The sequence below is a fragment of the Kryptolebias marmoratus genome, linkage group LG1 (genome assembly GCF_001649575.2).
Source record: "Kryptolebias marmoratus isolate JLee-2015 linkage group LG1, ASM164957v2, whole genome shotgun sequence".
NCBI classification, from domain to species: domain Eukaryota; kingdom Metazoa; phylum Chordata; class Actinopteri; order Cyprinodontiformes; family Rivulidae; genus Kryptolebias; species Kryptolebias marmoratus.
Window position 1 is genome coordinate 35192108 of NC_051430.1, and position 12045 is coordinate 35204152.

General features: G+C 39.9%; 1 protein-coding gene across 2 annotated transcripts in view; it reads right to left on the reverse strand.

The window, feature by feature from the left end:
• Nucleotides 1–12045, reverse strand: part of nav3 (neuron navigator 3) — a 316388-nt gene that overhangs the window by 298747 nt on the left and 5596 nt on the right. The window contains exons 1-3 of one of the 2 annotated variants that reach the window (XM_025009452.2): nt 3768–3880; nt 915–991; nt 601–807 (exon numbers count right to left, since the gene is read on the reverse strand). In XM_025009452.2, the coding sequence (XP_024865220.1) occupies nt 601–669 (69 nt within the window). In that variant the 5' untranslated portion in view covers nt 670–807; nt 915–991; nt 3768–3880. Of the gene's footprint in view, nt 1–600; nt 808–914; nt 992–3767; nt 3881–12045 lie in introns of those variants that run through there. The other variant, XM_025009451.2, reaches the window with a different exon arrangement.

The window sequence follows — 12045 nt, forward strand, 5'->3', positions numbered from 1 at the left end:
TGTGCACAAGTAAAAGCCAATGTGTGTTGTTGTACTCTCAGATAAACGAACCCGAACCAGAAAGACAGATGCCACATTGCTATTGTTCTGAAATCCTTCATTCTTTCCATTGAGTCACTAGCATCCCAGATGGTGGTTGGATCAGTCACATTCAGATCGGCCTCTGCCAATCTATTATCAATCCAAACTCCTGTCTACACCATATGAGTGGACAACAGACTTCAGGGCATTAGACTGAAATGCAGAGAAACCGTTGGAATCATTCATGAAGACACTATTTCTTGTTTTCAGACATAAAAACATCAAATAGCAGTAAAAAGTATTCCCATAACGTGGGTTAGGACTGCCCCTGCCCACCAAGCCTTATGAGTGTAGATGAAAGAGTAAAAGCACCGAGGAGGAGCAGAAACTCCACCCATTTCAAGCTAATCTTTATAAATAGCAGCAAATGAGCAAATGGGAATTCAGACAGCAGAAGCAATCGGATTGCTGTGCTCTTCTTTTAGTGAAGAATCTCTTGGTTTCTACATATGCAAAGCTTAAAAAAGCAGCACACAGAAAAATGAAGCGTGCTCAGAGGAGCAGCAGAGATGCGCCTACCTTTTTCTGGTCCTCGAGTTTTTGACATGTCGACTTCTTGGCATGCTTGCTGGCCTCTGGTACATCCATCCCGGGTCCAAATACAGGATAAATCCAGAATAAAAGCAGGAATTATGCTGAATAAAATCCAGATGGCTACAGTTTGCCAGCAAGGGCCCGTGTCCAGCTCACGCCTTCACCTGGACACAGGCAATCCATTGTAGGAGCCTGTTTGTATGGTGAGAGGAAAATGGGCCTGAGTTTTACGTAGGGAGCCAGACGAAAGGCGAACACTACTGGAAGAGCGTCATCATAACAGCTTGGTTAAAGAGAACCTTGAGGATGGTGTTTTGTGCAGGTAACAGGTTCAAGCTTCTTCCTCTGGCACCAGCACACAGTGCGCTCTCCACATCTGGGGAATGAAGAAACATGAGATATTATTAGCACACGAAGCACAATTTTAGGTTCCCAATTAATGCAAAAGCTCTGCCTCTCCAAAAAGTCAATAATCCCGATGGTGCTGCACTGTACAAATGGCAAGAGGATCTGCATATCAAAGTGAACGTTGCCATGGAGCTCCGAGCTTCTCCAACATGCTGTTTGTCCTTCGCTGACTGATTGGTTTTGATCGTTCCCTTTGCCTTCCAAACTGTTTTCCAACAAAAAGCAACACTGGAAAAATTGAGTCATGCTCAGGTCGGGGAAACTTGGAAAGATAACCACAGCATTGGCAGATGGCTGCACCATGGACTCCACAATGGATGAAGATGTCTATTTGCTCTAATCCATAATGGGAGTGAAACTCAATCTGCCGGATTGAATCCTAAAATGTTGGGTTTTTTATAGCAGCTTACCCGCCATTCCTCTCCACAAAACTGCATTTTAAAAGAATGTTTTTGCTTCTGATTAAAGCAGCTCAGCATCTATTTATCACCATTATAATGAGCACAATAGATTCTATTTCCCACTTTAAAATATTAAAACTGGATCGTTTTGGATCCTTTCTTGCCTCATATCTGATAAGTTAAACACACTCAGCTCGCTGTAAATATGGATGCTACGCATGTTAGCATGTGTTGTGCAATCAGAGCCGACATACTTGTTTGGTATCGATGCCATCACGCTCGTACCACTAATGTCAGCATCATATGTTGGTGTACATTCTCAGTCATCCAGTGACGTAAAAGTTGGCTGAATGATGCCTTCAGACTGAGGTCAACTTGAAAAACATCACATATGTAATTGATTTAGTACCGCATGTGAATGTGATACAGTTTGGATTTGAAAAACAAACGAAAAACATAAAACAAACAAAAAAGTAGGATATGGGCAAAAAAAAAAGGATTTGCCTGCAGTGTGGAAGCCTAAGTTACTAATAAAACAGGCTAAGCCAATCGTAAGAGTGGAAATACCACAAATTTGATGTAGGCAATAAATGCCAGAAATGCTAAACTGGCTAAAAGCACAGCTGGATTGCTCCTGGACTTCCCCTTCTCCCCTCAGCAGTTGGAATAGCACGGAGGCTGAGAGAGGGCTTTTTAAACTCATGCATACTGCATGAGCGCTAATTTGTCACTTTTTCCTCTTGAACATTACAAAAGAAACAACAGAATCTCATGGGAACAGCATGGCACACTTTCTGTTTCCTGCACAAAAGGCTGTCACGTGACAACAAGATGACCTCCTATGTAGGCCACCAGAGTCAGAGGCCATCTTCACACGGCTTTGATTCAGTAAGAAAGATTTATTTTTTACTACACTTCATAATAAAAGAAATATCGGATTTTCAAAATATATTCATATAACGATATAGTAATCCTAATTAGCTCAAAACAAAAACATACATGACAAAAAAAAAAAATTCTGAATTACCCAAATGTGAGCCTTTGATCTTTTCAGACCCTCCAGGATGTTGGGATCGCAACTATTAACGCAAAATCAAGCAAACCCCGCGAAATCGCAACTTTTTGCAACTTTGCCCAAAACACCGCAACTTTCCCGCAACTTTAACCCAATATTTATTGTTTCTGAAGTGATTCGCCACCGTTTCTGCAGTCTAGTCTCTTCTTTGTGGGTTTGTGTAGCGTGGAATACAAAATAAGACCAAATAACTCAGGAAGAAGACACGTGACGTCACTTCCTGTTAACATCAGAATGCCGGGAGCGTGCAGGAGCAGCGACCGAAGCCAAAATGTGCGCTAATGCTTCACATTTGCCCACAAAGATTTCAGCAAACCAGTTTCCTCCCCAGCTGCAGGAGACGACAAATAATTATTCAAAAACTGGTCCAAATCTACCCGTTTCATTTCCAAACTGTACTCCAGAACAATAAGTAGGGGGCGGCTGCCGTGGGGGGTTCCATGTAGGTGGAAATAGGCAGTGAAATAATGTGCACGGCCAAGAATACAATTTTGCAAGTCATGTACACAAAAGTGTAATTTTCAAAAGATGTCCACTTTAAAAGGCAGACACACAGCTCACCGTTCACTTGGTGGCAAACAAAGGATTCTGTGAGATGAACCCATCAACAAGGTCGACCTTCGTGCAGAACCTCCGCTCAGATTTCTGCACATCGGGGCTACTTTTAGGACCTCTGACAGAAGCTGTTTAAATGCAGAACACTGATTTCTTGAAATAGCTGCGTCGCTAGGATGATAGCTGAGCGTTGATTGCCTTGAGTCTAAATCAGTGCTTTATTGACAGTAAAAACTCAAAACGAGGCATGGCTGTCACAATTAAAATAATGTTATTAGCCGATTAGATCAGACAACTGATTAACAGCATTGTTTTTCTTCTATGAAGTTAATTTGGTAAAGCCCTTCATGACAACAGACCTTTTATATTGCACAAAAGAGACGAGGTCATTAAAAGAGCATAAACTCGTCAATCAGTGCGATCAGTTGGAGAATAAATGTATACAACTACGACACCATCAACTCCAGCATTTAAGCAGACACGAGGGGTGGAAAAGAGTACTAAAATAACATAGTTACTCAAATACAAATTAAGTTACTTGTGTTATAATCTACTCAGGTAAAAGTTAAACAAAAAAAAGTCACTTTAAGTTTAAAAGCCTTTCCAGTAGAACACAGAGGACAAGAGAATTTCTTTTTTTCCCTCACATGAGCTCTTAAATCAAATGAAAAACCTCACAGTTTAATATCCGGCCATCCGTCCATCATCTTTACCTGCTTCTCCTTTCCAGGTCACAATGGAGCTGGTGTCCGACTCCAGTGTGAGAGGCGGGGGACACCCTGGACAGGTCTCTAGTCCATCACAGGGACACATGGAGACAAACGACACAACCAACCATTTCACACTCTCACTCACACCTCGGGACAATTTAGAGCAGTGGTGTCCAATCCTGGTCCTGCAGGGCCACTGTCCTGCAGGTTTTAGTTGTTTCTCTGCTCCTCAGCAGGTCTTCAAGCTCTGCAGAAGCCTTTTAATCACTCAGTCACTCAAATCAGGTGTGTCAAATTAGGGAAACACCTAAAACCTGCAGGACAGTGGCCCTGCAGGACCAGGATTGGACACCACTGGTTTAGAGTTACCAATAAACCTAACATGCCTGTTTCTGGTCTGTGGGAGGAAACCAGAGCACCTGGAGTAAAACCAACGTTTGCACAGGGGAGAACATGTAAGAAAGACTGTACCAACCACTGCCCCCCACAGTTAAACATGCAATTACAAAATAACACGTCCACAAATGATATTTAAAGCACTTGTGGAAAGGAAACCTGTCAAATTTACATGTTGAACTTGAAGCACTTGGAGAGCACAACCCTCCCCTGAGATTGTGATCAAATGTTGGTGTTTTAATCAGAATATAAAGTCTGTTTGGATGAAATTTTCAGGAAATGTTGGGTTTGTCAACAAAACAAACAACAAAAAAAACAAACAATTGATTTAATTTTGGTGGTGATCCAGATCACAATTTGAATCCAACTATTGTTTAATAACACTATAGCGTTAGCAGAAGTTATTCTAATTTATTTATCATTTAATCTGATTCTGACTTCAGGTTCAAATATTTAATTTGACCAGAACTCAGATAATTCAGCGTAAGAAATATGCTGGGAAACTTGAACACACTGACAGGCCCACATTTCCCTCTTTAGGCGGTGAAAAAGCTGCAGTTTTGTTCCAGTAAATACAAAATGTGTGACATTTAGAAGATGTTACCATCAGAACCGTGGATTAAACTGATCCTACAGCCTCTTCAGGACAACTGGACCTTTACTCCAACATTTACACAGCTGCTGATAATTAAATTATTACTGTTCAACTTTTAATCACTGGTCATTTTACAGAGAACTTGTTTAAATATTGCAGCTCTGCTGACATAAAGAGACTGAAAGTAGTTATCAAATAAAGAAATGTTTCTATTTATCCTGAATATTATCATTATAGTATTATTTTTCGTCAGGCTGTATGTTTTCATTGGAGCAGGACCATTGATTGACTTAATGATGCTCTGTTCATAACCACATCAGCTTTAGTTTAATTAATAACTGACCTACCAGCTACTTCAGAGCCAAATAACTTATTACTAATTTTCACAAAGCCTCTTATTCAACACTGAAAGCTGTGTTTTAGTCACAAATCAACGACACAAGGTTGTTTTAAACTCACCACCGTATGAGGCTGAGCTGGCAGATGAGACGCTGAGCTAACGGCTAACAGCTAACAGAAGAATGAAGCCGTTTCCTTCCTTAACTTTGAACTAGAGTGTCTCTTAAACATGGCAGCCACTAGTTTATTTCATTATTTTAGCTCAACTTGAACAGAAGTCGCGGTGGTGAAAGTTTAGGTGTCCGGCAGCTAACAGGTGACGTGCTAACAAGTGCAGCACGTCCGCCGAGTTCTGCTTCAGGCCGGTGGACGAAGCGGCCAGCCGAGTGGGCGGAGTTTGTACACAATCTCTATGGGTTCATTTAACAGCGAAGCTCCTCCTTCGCGGCTCGTCATCACTCCTACCCGGATCATACACCGGCTGACGAGTAAGGAACAGACCCAGTCTCTGCAGGCATTTTTTTCCTCCTGCTTTTAATTCAGATGCATTTAAATTTTTTACTCAGTAGCTTTTCAAAAGTAACAAATATCACAGCAGAGAGCTAGACAGACTGTAATTTCCAAATATTTCTTACAATGTTTTTTTTTCTCTGACAATATACTTTTTTTAACGTGATCGTATACTTATTTTAACATCAATGCTTTCAAATAATTGAATACGATCTGTTTTAACACAACATTCATGTCTTTTAATCAATATAATGATAAGTTTGAATCAAAATAAAATATTAACTTGCTCAATAGCACCCCCTGGTGGATCATAGAAAATACAGCGACCACATTACACAAAATATCGTCACAAAATATATATTTATATATAATTAAATAATAAAAATCGTTGTTTACTCAGTTACAATAAACAACAAAATGAAAGAAGTCTCTTTTAAACTGTCATATCGAATTTATCCTACGAATCAATACATGATGAAATATATTAAAACAATAGACCCCAAGTTCTGCAAAGTGCATCCAGAAACAATTAGTCATTTATTCTGGAATTGTTGTATCACAAGAAGATTTTGGAAAGAGTGTAAAAACTTTATAAATTGTTATATTGATTCTAATTGTTCCCTGAGGTGTGAGCATATTATTTTTGGCTTTCATGGTGAGAATATCATCTTCATCTTCACAATGTAAATTTTCATCATCTTCACCTCTTTTTATAGTTTTGGTTAAGGAAATCGAACTCTATTTAGCCACTAATTCCAAGAGTATGAAAAACAAAGCTGTAAAAACATATAAATGTTTTAGGCCTGTAAATATTTTTAATTTGTCAGGCCTGTAATATCTGCTCTCTATTCTTTTTGTTTTTTTTCATACCAATGTACTGACTGTTGAAGCTACATCCCTGGCATAAATTATATTATACTGTGTTTTGTTTTTTTGTTTTTCTCTGTTTATGTAAACAAAGATGTTCGTTAATTTAAAAAAAACAAAAACAAAATGGCGGCCACGTTGACTCGTTACAAGATGGCGGCCGACAAACACAACTGACTTCCTCAGAACATTAATTGTTACACAATTACCTGTAAAAGAGCACAACGAAACGTGGTTAGCTGCTCTACTGGCACAACTATCTATATGACAAATAAAACCGTGAGCAACACGTCCAAAGTTGTTACACAACTGTGTTAAATTAAAAGTAAAGCTCACATTAGTCTTTTAGTGCGCTTAATGATACTTTATTTATTTATTTTTTTAGGAGAGAACCGGATTAAATGACTTGCCACAGCAAAGATAGACACTGTGGGGAACTTCCGGTTTCCTGTCATATTTATGGCCTACCAGCAGAGGGCGCAAAGACTCATCACAGGACAACTAGGATCAGTCCCTCCAGGATTTCGCGGGGCATTTTCCTAAAAGTTGCGATTTCTTTTACTAAAATCAATAAACAAGCATAACTTTTAATATCTAAACCAAAAATCCTTCCTAGTTTTGTAAGATAATTCCCAACAAACATTGACATTCTCAAAAGCTGCTTTATTTGAGAACTTTGATAGCTTCTAAACTGACATTCATGAGCATTTCTGGATTGTCCCTGGTCTGCAGCTCTCCTCACATGTTTTGCAGACACAAAGTGTTTGTCGATGCGTTTATGTTCCATGATTACACTGCAGGACGTGCAAAGCTATGGGACGTAATATAGACAGGTGTGTGCCTTTCCAAATCATGAACCTTGTTTCTCTGCTCCAACACACCTGATTCAGAGGTTAAATCACCTCTTCATGTTCTGCAGAAGCCTGTTAATCACCCATTGATTCAAATCAGGTGTGTTGGAGCAGAGGAACAGGTAAAACCTGCAGGATGGAGGCCCTGAGGACCAGGGTTGGTCAGTGAAAACAGGAGGTCATTTTTAGGTGTCATGGCAAAGGCTGTAATTACATTATGTACATGTTGCAGTTTTTATAAATTTGCAAAAAAAGCAAACTTTTTTCCATTGTTGTTATGGAGGTATTGTGCGTAGAATATTAAAAAAAGAATTCATCAGATAAATAAATGCAGCCATGTCTTTACCAACAAAACAGATGTTCTTGTACATGAACAGATGAGCAAGTCTCATATACTGAGAAATATTAGATTTCTCCTGCATCTCTCGTGAAAGTTAAGCACCAAAACTGAAGCCAAAGGAAAATGAAGGTTTTGATTTAGGTCTGGTGTTTACGGCAGAAGGAAAGAGCTCTGAGCTACAAAACACCATCTGAATTTATCATAAATGGCATAAAACTCAGTTTCTTTGGCGAATAGCTTCCTATATTTATTGTTTAAAGGAATATCAGTGTGTGCTTCAATCCCAGTTGGTTGTAAAGAATCTCACTGGGAGCGAACGTAAATATTTATGAGTAGCAGCTGCGGCGGTTTCATCACAGTTTGGTGTGGCGCGTCGGTAATCCCACCTTCAATCTCCCCAGCTAAAAGACATTTCCCCACCCTGTGGCCTTTTCACCGACACTTTGTATTCAACGGGTGTCTGTAACTCTCCAAGTGGTCAATAAAGTTTGATTCATGAGGCCCCGGGCCATAGCTACATGCTGCTGCTTTAATTCGAGGAGATGTAAATGATAGCCATAGATCCAGACTGATTTCCTCGGGGAGAGCTGGAGGGCCTGGAAGAGCATGTGTTGTAAATTATCGCCTCAGCAGATCAGAGGTCAAACATTAAGAACTCCCCACTATCACATTAATATACAATAATGCCCTATTGGTATTCTTTAAGCACTTTTTTCCAATTTAGAACCACAGGAAATCATAACAACTGATACAGTTGCTTAAATTAATTTATTTTTTAAACAAGCACCACAAATTTGTAAGTTATACAGCTAAGTGTAGCATTGTTTACTTCTGTTGTCTCTTAGATTGGAGCTTATAAATACATACGCTTTGTTTCAGCTGCATAGAGAAGAACAATGTTCTGCTGAACTGTAAATGTGTATTTTACAGGGATGTTTGCAAGCCTAGGAGTGGAGACAAATAGACTAAAAGGAAAATTATTGGTAATTAGAGCAGTTGTAATAGCTTTGCCATAGCTTCCACAGTGGGTGAGTAATAACCCTGATAAATCTGGCAATTACAATATGGATTGACTGCACTACATCTTAGCGATTTGGATATTATGTTGACATTTATACAGCTAGTTTCCATGGTAAACATTAGGGGGTAAGAGAAGGAGTTCAGCAATCGTAGGATGAAGCCAGAGATGGACTGAAGGGATTGGTTCTTGTATGCAGTAATGAAGGCATTGCTCCAGTCTGTGAGAAAAGGAGCTGAGCTGAAAGGCAAAGCTATCAATTTACAGGTCCATCTACATTCCAACCCTCACTTTCATTCATGAGGTGGGGATCATGACCAAAGAAAATAAGACCTCGCGTACGAGCCACTGAAATGAGCTTTGTATGGTAGCCGGACTCAGCCTCAGAGACAGAGTTAGAAGCTCTGTCTTCTTGAGGGAGCTTCGCGTCAAAAGGAACCAGCTGAGGTGATTTGGACACCTGATTAGGACGCTGCCTTAACATTTGCCTCAGGAGGTTTTCCAGGCACGTCCCACTGGGAGTAGAGCCTGGGGCAGACCCAGAACATGGAGGGATTGTTTGTCTTCTCTGACCTGGAAACACCTTCGGTTTTCAAAGGAGGAGCTGGACTGGGGGATGCCTGAGTTTCCCTTCTGAACCTGTTATCTGTGGATGGATGGATGGATGGATGGATGGATGGATGGATGGATGGATGGATGGATGGATGGATGGATGGATGGATGGATGGATGGATGGATGGATGGATGGATGGATGGATGGATGGATGGATGGATGGATGGATGGATGGATGGATGGACGGACGGACGGATGGACGGATGGATGACTATTTAAAGTTGGGTAATATTTCCAATGATTAAACAAATAAAAAGATGCGAGCGACAGGAAGTATCACACATGAATAACAAAACAAACATTTTCTGAAGAAAGAGATCAGACACTAGAAAATAACAAGTGCACAGGGGTATATTTGCTGCACAGCATATCAATACGAACCATATGGGATAACAAAGAAACCAGATGCTACAGTAAATATTAATGATGTGCAAAATGTGCAATGTTGTATTAACATAAACAAGCCTGCAGAGCCCATATGCACGTGTATGGGATGTGTGTGGGTGTGTGTGCATAAATGTATGATAGATGTCAACGAATCTGCTAATGCTCTGAACACCCAGACCCTAAAGGAGGCTGCTTTGGATAATAAGAACATTTAGTTACTGTTGGTTTTGGTTGTCTATGTTTTATTATCTCTAGTAGTCATTTTAAAAAATGGAAACGGTCACTTATTTGAAAAAAAAAGAGTTGAGTCTCAGATAAATCCTTGGTTTCAAATACAAACACTTGAGTCGCGCTTTTATTTATTTACAAAATCTTGTCCAGATTTTATATCCAACAGACAAGACTGAGTCGAGATGATTTTAGAAGCTGCATGCAGGAAAATGTTTTATTGGTTTTGGATAAAACCAGTCTGCACCGAACGCCTTGGCTTTTTTTGGTTGTCACGGTAACTGGGGAGAGAAAGCAGCAGCATGGATCATATTTGGGCGGTCGTGTGTGTGTGTCTGCAGGTATCCTGGCTCGTTTTAACGTGAACGTGAAAGCTGACACGAGGAGCGGCGGCTCATTAACTCGCCGTGTCAGTTTGGAGACACTTGTTTTGTTCGCAGTCTGACGTTTCCCTGGCACCTCACTGTTTATTATTTTCCAGCGATGACAGAGTGTTTGGTAGTGACAGCAAAACGATTCAAGAGTGATATCTGATAAGCCGACTCGCCAGATGGTTTCGTTCCACCGAGGCTATGGGTGCGAATCAGGGAAGATCAGCGACCAATCAGATCAATAAGCCTCTACCCAGGGACCCAAGTGCTAAATCAAACTCCTGCCCAAACCAGTCAGGACACAGAGAAGAAACACAATCTTCTGCCTCTCTCAAGCAGAAGTCTGTAAATTACTTGTGGTTTGATGGAATGTGGCTTCGAGGCATCACGCCGAACAAGAGGAAATAAATCCTAACTGACAACGACACGAGGCTTCAGAGTGGAAAGAACACCGCGGCGTCTTATGTGTAGTTTTTAAACACAGAAATACAATTACAACGAAGTGATAAGTAGGCACAACAATACAGGAAATCTTATTTTGGAAGACAACCTATTTCATATTTGAAAATCCCTTATGAACATCATGTAGTCTTAGATAATTGTGCAACAACTATCAATCTAACTCAGGTTAGATCTACACCGAATCACAAATAAACCTTTAAGCTAAGTCGAACAACTGCAAATATGATATTCATTTCAAGACAATATTTTTGTGTCTGTCCAGCTTTGGGTGTCCGTGCGTAAAAGCATTTCTGGAACAATTTTCATTCTGTATCCAAATTTTCCAAAACCTCCTATTTCCACACTCTTTCCATTTCTTTACACAGTTTTTACACCAAAACGTGGTCGTTTTCGTCGTCTTTTATGTGCTGTGCCTCTTACTGCTATAGGATTTAGAATATTTTCTCAAATCCTCCCTCCCAGAGCGCAAGAAGTGCACACAGAAATTTCCATAAACTTACAACATACTGCATCCTGAGCCCAGATTTATCTCCAAAGCTAGAAAAGTTTTTTTTTTTTTAACTTGCATAAACTACAGATATCTAAAATGTGACACGTGCAGTGACCCACTCATATCAGTTCAGTTCAGAAAGTGTTTGAATACGACTTGTAGTTTTTGCACAGCTTGAGACTTACTTTCCAGTGTGTGTTTCTGTCTCTCCTATCAAGAGTGCTACTTGTGGTTACCATGGTGACCATAAAGCTTTATCATTTTCTCTCTTTACACTTCTTATGCATTTTATACATCATAATGTCGTCATTTTGTCAGTTTAGATTATTACAAATAGAAGTCCCAAATTACGTTTAGGATTTAGAGAAGTTAATGTAGGTGTGGGCTATTATTTTTGTTGTTGTTTGTTTTGTCACATGGAATGCCAAGCAGCGCTGAGCCGTCATTCAGTTGTTGTACAGTTGCCCTAAACTGCTGCGCTCATTAAGAGAAGACAAGTTGGTGGGTTGTACATTTTATTTGGTTGATAACCGAACCAGTTGGTCCTGACTTGGCTGTGGATCAGAGGTTAGAGTCAGGGCCATAGTCAGACTTTAAAAATACCCATTCTCTCCCTGCACATCAGTTCCAATGAAGACCAAAACTGAATTAAAATAGAAGCATTTATTTAAAACAAGTGGCTTGAATGTGTATATGACATGTATTTGGACTCAGGGCACAACCATGATGACTCACTGAAATGACATGAATTAGTTTCTATGAATGTTGATTCAAAACACAAGATTTTAGCAGAGATTTCACCTTTTTATCAAAC